The sequence below is a fragment of the Vollenhovia emeryi genome, unplaced genomic scaffold (assembly GCF_000949405.1).
Source record: "Vollenhovia emeryi isolate VEMERY1.0 unplaced genomic scaffold, V.emery_V1.0 DF939176.1, whole genome shotgun sequence".
Taxonomy (NCBI): Eukaryota; Metazoa; Arthropoda; class Insecta; order Hymenoptera; family Formicidae; genus Vollenhovia; species Vollenhovia emeryi.
In genome coordinates this window covers 1268201-1281986 of record NW_011967190.1, presented here as the reverse complement: position 1 = coordinate 1281986, position 13786 = coordinate 1268201, and the positions used below count along the sequence as shown (strand labels likewise).

Here is a 13786-nt window from a genome sequence, read left to right as displayed (position 1 = left end):
GTTACGTTGCATTTATGTTACAATTTCTCGCTCAACAATGTAAATGTAACACGTATAACACGTGTGTTATATTACATTCACATTGTTGAGCGAGAAATTGTAACATAAATGTAACGTAACTGTTGCTCGGTGTTTACTGGGACATTACTCGCCCCGTCGCAGGAATACCGCGTTTTACCATAACTGAGAAAAAAGCGTTCTGTTATATAAATAAAATTTATCTCTAAAATCTCACTAACGAGGAAGTTAACTTATCGACGACAAATAATCAACCTGGGCTCCCGTGATCATTTTATTATCGACATTTTGTCGGTCGCTCAGCTCGCATTTTCCCACATTCCCCCACAGACGGCGCATAATGTCGCATTGTTATTTTGCGAACTACATATTTCTGAAATTTCCATATAATTCCGCAACACACACAATACATACATATTGCGCGTTACGGAATTAAATAAAATTAAACGAAATTAAATTAAATCGAGAGCGGTACACTTCTAGCCTTACCTGGTTCATAAAAAATAAACCGGAGTTGAAACAGGGATGAAAAACCGGGCCGTGTGAATTTCAGACGGGAACCTTACAATAAATTTTGTGAAATATTATGCAAATTGCTAATCCTAAAAAATTTTCGTTACTCATCTCATTTAAATGAAACGTAATACAAATCTCCCCGCGGTGGGAAATTAACGTAAATATTACAATATGTAGCGGGGAATGGCGATGTCGTTACACGGCGCAGACCATAATATAATAAATAATAGCAGGATCGGTAGAATCCCCGATCGATCTCGCTGTTAACGTCACGAAATAAATAATACGGCCCAAGTAGCCACGACGGTCCTCCTTAAATCACTCCTGTGGCTTTCCTGTATTGACCGAAGTGCTCTAGATACTGCTGTATCGTGTCCATCGGTTGATAAATTTCGTTCATTCGGTTCTGCAACATTTATATATATATATAAAAAAAACCTCAAGTTTACATTTTGCGAGATAAAGACGCTCCTTTCATCAAATTATTCACAAATTTTATACGTAATTCTAATGAAATCAAAACTAGATAATATTGAATTTACATATCAAAATTCAGCCCATGATGATTTAATATACATACATTATACATTACTAATTACATTATTAATTAAAATGTAAATCCCCCAACGATTCGATTTAATTCCATTTGCTACGATTCGAGTGCAATTTTTCACTGCTGCGATTCGAAAAATTCGACTCGACTCGACGTAAAGGAAAAAAAAAAATCCTCGATTCGCGCGTCTCTAGTCAACGCGAAGACGCAATTTTCCAGCGGATATTCACCTGTAGGTACTGCGGCGCTTGATTGGACACAGCGGAGCCCAGGAATCCCTGAAGAAATTCGCGTATCAGTTCCCACGCGCTCGCCGCCACGATGCACGGTCTGTACTCGACCTGGGCAGCCGCAAATGTAAAATTGATAAAAGAGAAAGGCAGATAACGCAGGATTACGCCCCGCCTCGGTACCGCGTCGGATCGCGACGCATGTCGAATCGAGGCGCGATATCGCTAATGCTTATCAGGGGAGACGACGACAGACGCTCGCGGCGGCGGCCCCTCGGCCGCGGTCGCCCGCGGGCCCCGGGGTTTTACGACCCCGTAGACGGAACGTCCGCGACACACCGACCTCGTACGTCTCTCGCGTAATCCGGCTTACGGCCGCGTGTTGATGTGGGAGTCGTGGGAGGAAACGGACGTGTAATCAGCGGACCCGCGCGGCCAACTTCGACAGACGGCAGACGGAGAACGGCGCGCTTATGATAATCCGCTTGAAAGCGTCGTACGGAATATCCATAAGTAAAAGCGGAGAGACGACGAGACACTCATCGAGTGAATAGCTGGCGACGCGTCGCGAGGATCGAGTTACCATTTAGATGGAAACGTCAATCCCTAGCAATGTGAAAAATTCGGTTTCGCACACGTCGCCGGATACCGCCGCGGGCCAATTCGGGGAAGCTCGGGCGAGAGATCGCTCTTCTGGATGTGTCAGGATCGGATACGTTACGACGATATCGATGTCGGGATGTCGGTCTCGCGTCCTGTTTTCAATTCTCTCTCTATTTCGCCCGCCATCGCGCGCGCGCGGCCTCTCAGCCCTGGCTGCGTTAAGGAAGCTCGGCTAAAAGTTAATATCGCCCTCGCTGCGAAATTGGTACTTCGGCCGAGCAATACGATAAGCGAAATGAAGCCGGAAAAATGGGGACGGGAAGATTCGCCCGGGGGGAAAAGAGAGAGAGAGAGAGAGAGGAGCCGGCGGCGCTGTTATTCTTCGGCTGGCAAAAATTTGCTCGATAATTTTAAATCTAAAATCCAATTTCACCAATTCGCCCGGACGATAAACTTCTCGCGCGATCGTTATTCGTTACATTTTGTAGGAGGCAAGTATATTGTCGATATCCGCAACGCAAATGTTCACACGAAAAGTTGCGCATCGCTCAAGATTCCTTTCCAAAAATAAATTGAAACGAAGAAGCAATGTAATCTCTTTTACACGCCTAAGGGCCTGAGCAGAATGGCTGTCTTGTACTCTTAAGACACAACACAGTTATTGTGCGGTTACTTTAGGACAAAGATTTAAAACATAAAACATTGTCTTAAGAGTACAAGACAGCCGTTCTGCTCGGGCCCTAAGTGGTCGAATTAGTAAAGAGACCTGTCACGCAGGGAGGTCCCCAGATTCGAATGCTGGCTAGGGTGATATTTTCCGCGATGAATTCCTCACGGTGATTCAGAGAGAATGTTAATTGGCATCACAATCGACTTAAATATAGATTTACTGCCCCGACAAGAAGCTGGTTTTAAGGGGTAACACCACCCTTGAGGCCCTAAAACTATATATCTAAGTTTGGGAATTTTTTGGGGGCAAATGAATAACTTGATTAAAAAACACATAAACCACATTATTGTGCACATACTTGACTATAAAAAAAATATTTTTAGTAGTTATAATTATTAAAAATGGTGGCGTACTGGCACACTTCCGTAATCGACTTTTTTCCGAAGACGCGATTTTGCGTGCAGGATTTCTCTGAGATGGTTTACCCTAGAACAAAAATCCAAAAATTTTTATTTTCTATATTGTTTGAAGTTACAAACTACGTAGCCGTTTTAGAAAATACCCATTTTTTCCAAAATGACAGCTATTTTAGAAAACCTTTTTTTGGTCAAAAATTTGATTTAAAAAATTGTGATTGCAAAAAAGTTTTCAATATTTTTCAAAAGTCCCACGTACTTTGTTGCGCGATATATAGAAGAAGATCATGTTAAAATTTCAAGTTAATCGGATAAAAATTGTAAGAATAGCGTTGCACGCAAAGCTTAAAAAGTGCGATTACGGAAGTGTGCCAGTACGCCGCCATTTTTAATAATTATAACTACTAAAAATATTTTTTTTTATAGTCAAGTATGTGCACAATAATGTAGTTTATGTGTTTTTTAATCAAGTTATTCATTTGCCCCCAAAAAATTCCCAAACTTAGATATAGAGGGGATGCTGGAGTGGTTCTGCACTTTTTGCACCTTTCGCTTCTAGAACTGTCTATTCGTGAAAACGTTTGAGCAATATACAAATTATGTGACTTTTATGTACTGACCGACTAGTTTCCACTAATCGGATTAAATCAGAGAACAGCGTGGTATCATCGTCCAAGCGTCTGGTTTTCTACCTTAGCAGCTAATGGCGATAAGCAAAATGTTAAAAACAATTAATTTTAAGTGATTATATCTCGGAAACTATACGGTAAATCAAACCCAAATTTTACACACATACGTATTGATATCAAAATTAATTTTGCTGCAAGTTTAAGGAAAATCTGTCACTTCACCATTTTTGACCTAACTACCTTCAAACTATTAGGGCGCGGTTCACCGAGTTGGAAAAAGTATCTGTACGAGATTCACGCAGAAATATCGGGTCACCCAAGATTCAGCCGGACCGAAAACGGCATCCTCTCTAATTAATTGTAGGTCCTTTTACTCTAGTTACGTCATAGCTGACGTCACTTATGCGACCGAGCTTCTCAGATGAAACTTCGAATTCCCGAGATTATTCCGGACCCAGCGACGCCAATTAAACGAAAATCCGCGGAATTCGCCGGCAATTCGGCCGTGCGCGGGTTCGACCACACAGCGATTCGAAATCACGGACGAGATGGCATTATTCCGGACCATACCGGCGGACATTCGGCATTGTGGCCCGGTGAATCTGGATCCGGGCGAAAAATCGCGCTTGCGGATCCGCAAGCGCGAATCGGACCGGGGAGATGCGTTTGTCACGGCGTTACGAGGCCCAGTTCGCTCCGCGGATGCTGAAAAACGGCGATAAAATGTTTTTCTGGGTCATCGAGGCTTGCGATGTACGTCCAACGCGCTGATAAGTGATTGCAGTCAAGTGGGAGTCGCGAAGGCGAATAAGAGGGCGGAAGGAAGGAAGCGTTTGCCGTTGCCGGGGCAGGAAGCCTCCCCGGGAGAAAAGTGTTCGGGGGTTCGACGAGGAAGCGTAGATTTAACGCGAGTCTCTCTCTCTCTCTCTCTCTCTCTCTCTCGTGTGCGCGCGGGGGTTGCTGCATTGAAATTAATGGGGAGAGTCGGGGGTTATCGTGACGTATTTGACGTCGCGGTCGCTGTACAAACGGCGCAGTTACCGATACGAATGGCTGCTGCTGGAGCATTTAAAACCCTGGTGTCGCTGAATGTGTGTACAGTGTACATACGCGAGTGTGTGGTGTACGTGCCGTGCTGTCGCACGGCAGCGGATGAATCGCGGGCGGGGGGAGGGAGGACAGAAGAGCTGCGGAAGATATACCGGAAGCCGTATCGTCGGGGAGACGCCGCGGTGCCCTGGGCCGAGATCGTCGACGCGAAGAAAGGGAAGGAAATAGCTCGGGATTTCCCTCGCGATTCTTGAGGGCCGGGCGCGAAGGGTCGTGCCCGCGTATTGTTCGTCGCCCTTTTCTCGGGATGAAGAAATCTTCCGGAGAAATATAATGTTTATTCGACCGCCACCCGTACGATTTACGCCCGGAGAAAAGTTTGTTTGAAATTAAACAAATTTCTTTCAATTCTGACCTTACTTTTATTTAATTTCAAAGAAACGATTTCTTCGCTTTAACTAAGTTTCATTTAATTGAGACTGGAATTTCGAGGAGAATTCGTGTCGATTTCTTCAAATCTGGCAAATGTTTTTCAGCAGAAGTGAATAAAAATTTAGTAGATTCAAAGAAATATGCGAACAAGTAATATTATTCGACCATATCTGGCGGAAATTTTACTACGAAAAGTATTATCTCAGCCAGGGTGTGAACCTGGACCTCCCTACGCTCAAAGAAATACGATTTCACCTCTTATTTTTAAACGCGGATATAAGAAAATTATTTGCAATTAGTGAAAATTATTTGTAATCAGGTGAGAGCGTATGAAATCCAATGAAATCGTGTAATCGGTGGAACAACATTTCAGCTAGTGGTTACCCCTTTGACACCCTGTATAGACTATTATAGATAAACTCTCTCGGCGCGTTGAGCCGGTTCGACGAGCTGAAACTCCTTCGAGCTTGCGGATTAATAATTCGCAAGCCGATTACGTTATTACAGCTAAATAAGCGATATTAATAGACGAGCAAAAAAGCGATCGTTTTAGAAGACGAGCGTTGTGCACGAGCGAGATCGTGAGTCTCTGTCAAACCTAGTCTCCCCCGGGGGCGTCGGCAAGCGAGTACAATTCGTAATGACGTTCCGTATCTCGGTGGGCGCGTATGTATCTTGCATGTTTACAGATACGCGACAGTGCATCCGAGAGCCCGCGTTCGACGGCACGTGTGCTCGCGTGTGTGCGCGAAACACACGCTGCACGGTGATGCGTGCCTAAATCTTCGCCCGTGTCCGCAATCTCGCGTCGATACGCACGAAAGCGATCATCAATCCGATTATGAATGTTAATTATCATTGTCGCCTCGGCGCGAATTGGTGTTAATTATAAAGCTATCAGAAACCTCTAACGATAATTGAATCAGTGAGAACAGAAAGGGAACGTGTGTGACATTTTGGCTTAAATTGAGTTAATAATAAATCCTTGTCCGCGCATCGGTGTTAATTATAAAAATATTAAAAATCTCCAACGATAAGTGAATCAGCGAAAACAGAAAGGGGACGTGTGGCGACATTTTGGCCTAAAGTTTTTTTAGTTAACAATAAATCCTTCTCTCCAAAAGTCAATCAGTGCATTGTCACTGAAAACAGTTATAAGTATAGCACTGAATTATTCAGTGAATTAAAAATTCCAAATATTACCTCCCTTTTATAAAAAATTCTTTTCTTTACTACAATATTTTTTAATTTATTCTAATCTGTAATTCTGAATATACTATAACTGTGAATCAGTGAATATTCACTGTTTTTAGTGACAATCCGCTGATTGACTTTTAGAGAGTTGGCTCTGACGTGAAATTACGATGTTCAAAAGAATGTTTTTAATAAAAACATACTTGAAGGGCCTCCCTGTTAAAGACAAAGCAGCATAAGACCTGCTGGAAAATTCATATTACGCTTAAAAACAGTTTTTCGTTTCCTCAAGTAGATTTTGTCACGTGTACCCTTTCTGTTTTCACTGACTCAATTAGTTTTGACATCCATAAACCCTTTTATTATATATCGATCTGTCGACGAGAGAGAATAAAGAATTTTTCTCGACTGGAGCAAGAAGGCGGCTACACTTGAAAACGGCCAAAAAATTCACTTATTCATTTTTCAGAAACTTTTACGGGCAATTTTTTCCGTCTTTAAAAGTTACGAAATTCCAGTCTCTCTCCTTTAATACGTGAAAGGATACGCGTAAGGACGAATGGAAATGATGCCGCACTAACGGGACGATTTATCGTTGGCATCCGGACTTAATTACGCGATTATTCCCGCGCACTCCTGATCAGCGGCGGTACATCGGCGGCATGAAATATCTCGGGCGTGCCGAGTTTGACACGCGAGACACGTATTCGCCATGCGGCGCGACGAGGACGCGAAGGGTGCGTGGCGTCCACGTTCCCCTAGAGCATATCTATAACCGGCATATGCACATACGCGATTTGCGCGCATACCGCAGGGAGGGGGAGCTCTCGTGACCGAGTTATCAATCGATAATATACGCGCTCGTTGGCACCGGGGAAGCGGCAAGGGTCCATCCCGAGATCTCTTTCCGAATTTCCTATATACGGAATCGCAAGATGCGGAAAACCGATTCGCTCGTTTTGCTCGCCGCCGGACTTGAATGAGGACGACCTACGTTTCCGTGGCGAGCAAAGGGTGGAAGCGAAACGATCTCCCGAATGAGCTCTCTATACGCGGAGATAAGACTGATTTTTTAAGCGCGAGAGACTTTTTACGAGGGGAATAGAGGCAGAATTGAAAATATCGGAAACGACACGTCGATCCGAACGATCGGGATGGAAAATATCACACTGAGAAAAATTTCCATCGGACAAACCAATTAAATAGCGTTTCCGATGGTTAATTTTTCCGATTACGTGTTCCGATTAAATTATGGATACATCCGATGAAATTTATCCGATGAAATTTGTTTGGAAAACCGATCATATTTTTTATCGGATATACAATTTAATTGGACATATCCGTTTGTTATTATGTAATTGGATTATCCGATTATATTTAATCGGTCATTTTTCTCAGTGCACTTTAAAGAGCCGGAAATGTCCGCGGTTCGAAGGCAGGGAGGGCGAACGCGGGCCGACGATTTTTCTCAGAGAAATATGGAGCGCCGCTCACCTCTACCAGGACGCCTTTGAAATTCTGGCTCATCGTCACGCTGCCCAATTTGACGCAGAAGTCGCCGAGCTCGAATCGCGGACCCTTGGACTCGATCTTCGTTTGCTTCTTACTGGTGTAGATGTTGGTCATTTTTAACATCAGCAGGTCGAACAGCCCGTCCGCTATCAGTGGCACCACTTTGCTGCCCGACTCGAGCAGCGCAAACACCGAGGCCGGTTGCTCCGAATTGTGCAGCACGTGCACGGTCCTTTGAACGCCTGCGAAGTCACACGAGCATCGTATTTAAGTTACAAATCTACGTTACGTGTTCTCGACGACGTGTCTATCGAGCCGTACAAGACGTAGTAATAAATATCAGAATTGCTCGAATAATCAAAGTAAGCCTTCATTATTGCTATCGCTACAATCGCCTCTATTTTAAATTATTAGTGAGAAAGTTCCCTGTTACGAGACAGGCTTCTAATACAAGATAGCGGGTTTTCGACATCCAATTTCACAAATCTTTTTCTCAACAATTACACGCACGACCTAAAGGCCGGTGTCCACGATCCTGGGACTTGGTCCAAGTTCCAGCATCGTGGACACCGGCCTTAACTATGAATTTTCCACTAAACAGAGTTCACTCCAAGTGCAAGAAATACGTGGTGGAAACAACAGATGACACTTATTAATGTAGCGCAAAAACAGGGGACTCTCCTCTGAATCGAATTTAAGACTCAGTCAATATTATTATTGCAATATTATCATTATATCTATCAGATTCTGCTTTCATTTTGTACGAGCCTGCACTTATACAGACGATAAGCCGCATTTGTACGTGAGAACGGCAATTAGCGTCTCGTCTAATTCGGGCTTCTGTGCAGCGACGAGCAAGAGGATCGCAGTCGGGCGGCAACTGCACGCGCGCGAGCGCGAGGCCTTTGGCGGTGCGTGTATTATCTCTTCTCGGTGGAAGCCCATATGCACGTATATTGCGATCGCGCGGTGAAGTCGGGCGCAAGCAACTTAAACTTTCAGCCCTTCCCCGTCCGCGTCGTTCAAGTTACGTCGCGCGCCGTCGACTCGCATCGCGAATCCGCGCACGAGGTACGTCTGGCCCGAGATTGTCTGCCGAGATTGCCGGCGCGAGATCGGCGGGACCTCGATGTACCGCGCGGGCAATAACTATTCTGTTTAATAACCGCGTCAGCAGGTAATTCCGCGACTACTGCGGGCTAAGCTCGTTCGTCGCGAAATTGGGGGGGGGGGGGGAAAGAAAACGGTCTACGCCATTACACGTCCATTGTTCATCCGCAAAGCAGAAACACGCGACGAGCTTAAATTTACGACGTGTGAAACTCTTCTGAATATTCATAATTCGTCCGCCACCGCTCGCCGCTCACCCCGCGCCCGGTCCACGTAATGGCAGGGTGTACGGGTGTAGGCCCTAACGTATGAATAATTTATCCGCTAAATTATAACGCGCCCTTTTAGCGCAACACGTCCGAATGACACGATTTTTCATCGTGTCGCGAGGCGAACGACCGCGGACAGTTTTATGCGCTCTAATTTCGGGTTGCCGGTCAATGTATTTATCGCGCCGGCAACACCCGATCTAAATCGCCCCGCGGCTGCCCGGATATCATTTCCGCGTGCCTGCAGCGTCAAAATCTGCGGAGCCGTCGGAATCGTCGGTCCCTCAGAATTAGAGAGCCTGTAATCAGAGAGTCGACAACTCGGTCATCGCGCTCTGATTGGCTGAGGGCGCCACAGCTCAGAGAAGAAGAGTTTAAGGGGATGCTGGAGTGATCTCTGCACCATAGACATAGTAAATATAGACTGAGCGTCCCATTGAATAAGCTGGAGCTTGTGAAGAGAGAGACGGAGAAGATTTAAGAAGACTTTCTTTCTCTGTCTCACTATCACGAGAAGAGAGAATCACGCCTGTGTTAGTACCGCGTGTAGTAGCACGATTCTTTTCTTTTACGATGGTGTAAGACAGAGAAAGAAAGTCCTCTTAGCCCATAGCCCCTATCCCAGGGAACACCAAGTAATAGTTACGTAATGTCAATATTATAATTTCCTACTTAACAATGGAAATGTAATATAACATGGGTGTTATGTTACAGGAGAACTTGGACAGGCCTTTACAAGCGAAGAGGCTTGAAAATGAAGACAAAACGATTGCATGGGCATTTCGTAAGGATTACATAATGATTCCAGAGACACTGTCCCATGATTACATTAAGTGGTTACCCCCTTGGGTGCTCTGGCGGCCTCAGCCAATCAGCGGGTCGTCGACTCTCTGATTACAGGCTCTCTACTCAGAATCACCCGTCAAATGTGGAAATAATTATAATTCCACTAATTAGCGCCGCCAGTTGGCGCGTTTGTGGGGTTTTTGTAAAATTGTTATCGAACGCCCGGGGACCGCGCCGGATCAAATGCCCATTTCCGATCTCTCCGACATCACCATCCCGTGTCCGTGTAACGCAAATAACTCGGGCAGCGGAGGACGAAACACGAAACGCGCCGTCGAAACTCGGTGTACTCTAAGCAGCTTTACGCGCGTTCCGATATACGCGCGGCTTCTGCAAAACGCATATATCTCGTTCGCGCTCGAACGGCCGCAGATTAACGAACGACCGGATTGCTTTCTCCCCCTCTCCCCCCCCCCTTCTCGCCACCCTTCCTCGCTCCCTCCGCCGTCGGGTCTTCCTCCTTCTCCTCCTTACCCCCTTCGCTGCAATTTGCACCAACGATCGTACGGTACCGTGACGCGCCGCATGCCGCATACCGCATCGTCTGCATCGCACGTTATGCGGCGCCGTTACGCGGGGACGCACCGCAGGTGCCGCAAACGCGGATCCCGCCGTCGTCCGTGTTCGCAAAAAAGGGGGAGCGGTGGGGAGGTGGAGGCTGGGAGGAAAATCAACGAACGGAATATCCTCTCTGTCTCCAGGTTCCTAAGTTGCATCGATTACTTCGCCCCCGACCTGCGAAAACGTGCCGCGGTGTCTATAGTTCTCCAATGATTAACGGTCGAGGATAATGGACCGCTGACGAATCGAGCGTCGAAAGAGAAAGGGAACGGACGGCGAGATCCGCGGTTAATTTCAATCGGGCTTTGCTCGGGTGGCATTTCAACTCGGTGCTCGCACAATTGCGAAAATACGTATATTACGTAATTGAAGAGACGTGATAAATGATAAATGCCTCCTCGACATTTCGAGACCGAGAAAATCCTTTCCAGAGAGGGCTACGCGATCGAAGCCGTGAGACACATCCGAGATATTTTCGCACGTCAAACCGCAAACTGGTTTCCCCCTCGCCCTCTCGTACTTTTGACGCGCGCGCTACTCGATTGAAAAATTATCGCTAAACTTCCAGATTATCGGACTTGCTCGTCGTCCCGGCACAATGCGATCGCGCATCGTCGTCAAACGCAATTACTTTGATTTCGCGAGTGATGCGACGCGTGTCAATTATCAGGCAACGACTACCGAGAGCAGGTAATTCCTTTGTTATCCGATTATGGCTGCAGCATTGATTGGCCGAAATGCAGTATTTGGCTAATTCGTCCGATACGACGCGAGTGTTCGACGCCGGCGAAATTTTCGCGTTACTTCTCGGCTACGCCTCGACACGTACACCCACAGAAACAATTTCCGGATTCAATGCTATTGCACTTCAATGTTTCACAAAATAGAATCGATACAGCGCCAATCATATTTATTATAGAGAAAGGAACAATTTAATCTTAAGTGAAAATTTTTTAACCTAGAATAAAATGATAGTATGTATCGTCTTTTGTCGAATATCGCGGTGTCAACTTCGTGTGTTGTAAGATGGAGGGAAAATTTATTCTAAACGTACATTTATATGAGTTACCCTTGTCTCAATATAGCAAGTCTGAGCTTGTGAGAAATATAAATGCGACAAGAATATTTTTTGTCTCGGCAACAGAAATCCTTTCTGAGGGTGCACACACACACACGCACACACGAACGTCCTAAATTATGCATAATAAGCCACGAAGGTAGGCTCGATCGTGCGCTTACGCAAACGTAAATGTTAAACCGCAGGATGGATCACTCTTAATACAAGATAGATATGTTAATCGTGTAGTCTCAGCCAACTAATTATCGCGTCATTTTCTCTCGTCACGTCTTACATCGATGATCGATGTTTCCTCGACGGGATAAAACGCTCGCCCAAGAACGCGATTTTTCAGAATCCCGAGTCGCGTCAGATCGCGTTTCGTTTTCCCCGTCCGCCGTCGGTTAACGTGTCTCATCGCAGCGACGCGTGTCCGCAGCGTCGCGGCAATTAATTACTTCCCATCCAGCCGCTCGTGCTCCAGGTTGCGTCTGCTTTGTCGCACAGCATCCGCCGTGCCGCTGATCCAATTTCAAGCGGCGGCGGCAGCGGCGCCGGCAGAATCGCATCCCGCTCGCAGCTCGAGAGGGAGAGAAAATGTTATTGATGAAGCATTACTATATAAAGCGCCGCATTATTCGCGCGATAAATCAAACGTAATTTCGGACGCGCCGCAAAATATACGTCGGACGGGTTGCACGCTGTACAATGCCTCCGGGGAGCCTTATAATTAAAACAAGAGCGCGGAGAATTTGCGGCTAGAAGAGGAGATGAATTTCGCAATTATTCAGCATCCGGTTCGTGCGCCGGAAATATTTCAAAATGTGTCAGTCTGCGATAGAACGAATTATTCTCGACACAAAATGTTTCGAGTCTTATTCGAAATAATACCTTTCTTTTTGTTCTGGAAACGTTAGGTTTTTCATTGTCGGACTAATCTTCTCAAGAATTTACGCGTATTCTTGAGCAATTTAAAGGCAAACTATAGATAAAACGCACAATTAATCTCTTTAATAACTCTGATGTATAATATAAAAACAAAGTTCAAAGAGATTTAATGCTCTCCGCGCATTTTTCGGAGCACAAAAAATACCTGCGTAATAAATTTGTTAATTAATACGACGTCAAATATTTAACGTCGAACGCGACGTTGAACGTGGGCGCCACGGTATTTTACAACAGGTGTTTTCATCACGTTCGATTAATACGTTCAAGTTACAGCGCGACCGATATTTGAAAAAGTTCAACTCCACGGAATCACTTGATGCGATATTATAGCAAATGGGCGACGGAGGGACGGATCGAGGGGGGGATCGCTCTCTTCTCTCTCCCCTGCCGTCGGGGAGGAGATTCGCGATCGCTTTATTAAAAGTTTCAGCTGCTACCCAGCGGTCGTGCGACGAATGATCTGCCACACAGTGAAAGTTCATAAAGCCTTGTACCACCAGTGGTACCGAAAAACGGAGGAGAAATCGCGCTCAGCGCCGCGAGACGCGTCTCCGTCTGGCATCTCGCGCATTATTAATAGGCCAAGGTGAAACCCGATGAGCCGATAATCAAAGGTCTCTCTTATCTGGATTTGCCAGTCGGGATGTATCCAAGTATTGATATCGACGAAATGAATTTCTAGCCGAGTCGTATCTGATACGCCCGAGTCGAAAGCGCTCGAAGCCGAGCGTGACATTGTTACGCGAGAGCGCGATTCTCTCCGTGATGCGCGACGAGACGCAATGACGCGTGCGAGAAGCGGTTTGCGGCGATGACAAATTGACGTTCGAAACGGGTCTGTCGAACGGCAGGCGCGAGATTCCTGACTAGCCTCGGCCGCGCCGGGATTCTTTCGGTGAAGAGAATTTCGGCCGTGACGCGCGGTCAGGTCGGGTCGATAAAGAAAAAAAAAAAAGAAAGAGAGAAAGAGAGAGAGAGAGAGAGAGAGAGAGAGAGAGAGAGAGAGAGAGAGAGAGAGAGGGTCGCACGAGCGTGGCCCACCCTTTTTCGATTCCGGCTCTCACCCCCTCTCGTAGTTTGTGACGTAAACAACTTGGAGCATCACGAGGAGCCATTGTACTTCGGACCCCCAGGGTATTTCGATCCACCGGTATATCCACCCCAATTCCAAA

General features: G+C 46.0%; 1 protein-coding gene across 1 annotated transcript in view; it reads right to left on the bottom strand.

Annotated features, from left to right (window-relative positions):
- Positions 1–278: 278 nt before the first annotated feature.
- Positions 279–13786, bottom strand: part of LOC105563402 (mediator of RNA polymerase II transcription subunit 20) — a 96255-nt gene continuing 82747 nt past the window's right edge. Inside the window, exons 3-5 of the mRNA XM_012014980.1 lie at positions 7806–8065; positions 1318–1428; positions 279–940 (exon numbers count right to left, since the gene is read on the bottom strand). Coding sequence (XP_011870370.1) covers positions 848–940; positions 1318–1428; positions 7806–8065 — 464 coding nt within the window. The 3' untranslated portion in view covers positions 279–847. The remainder of the gene's footprint in view (positions 941–1317; positions 1429–7805; positions 8066–13786) is intronic.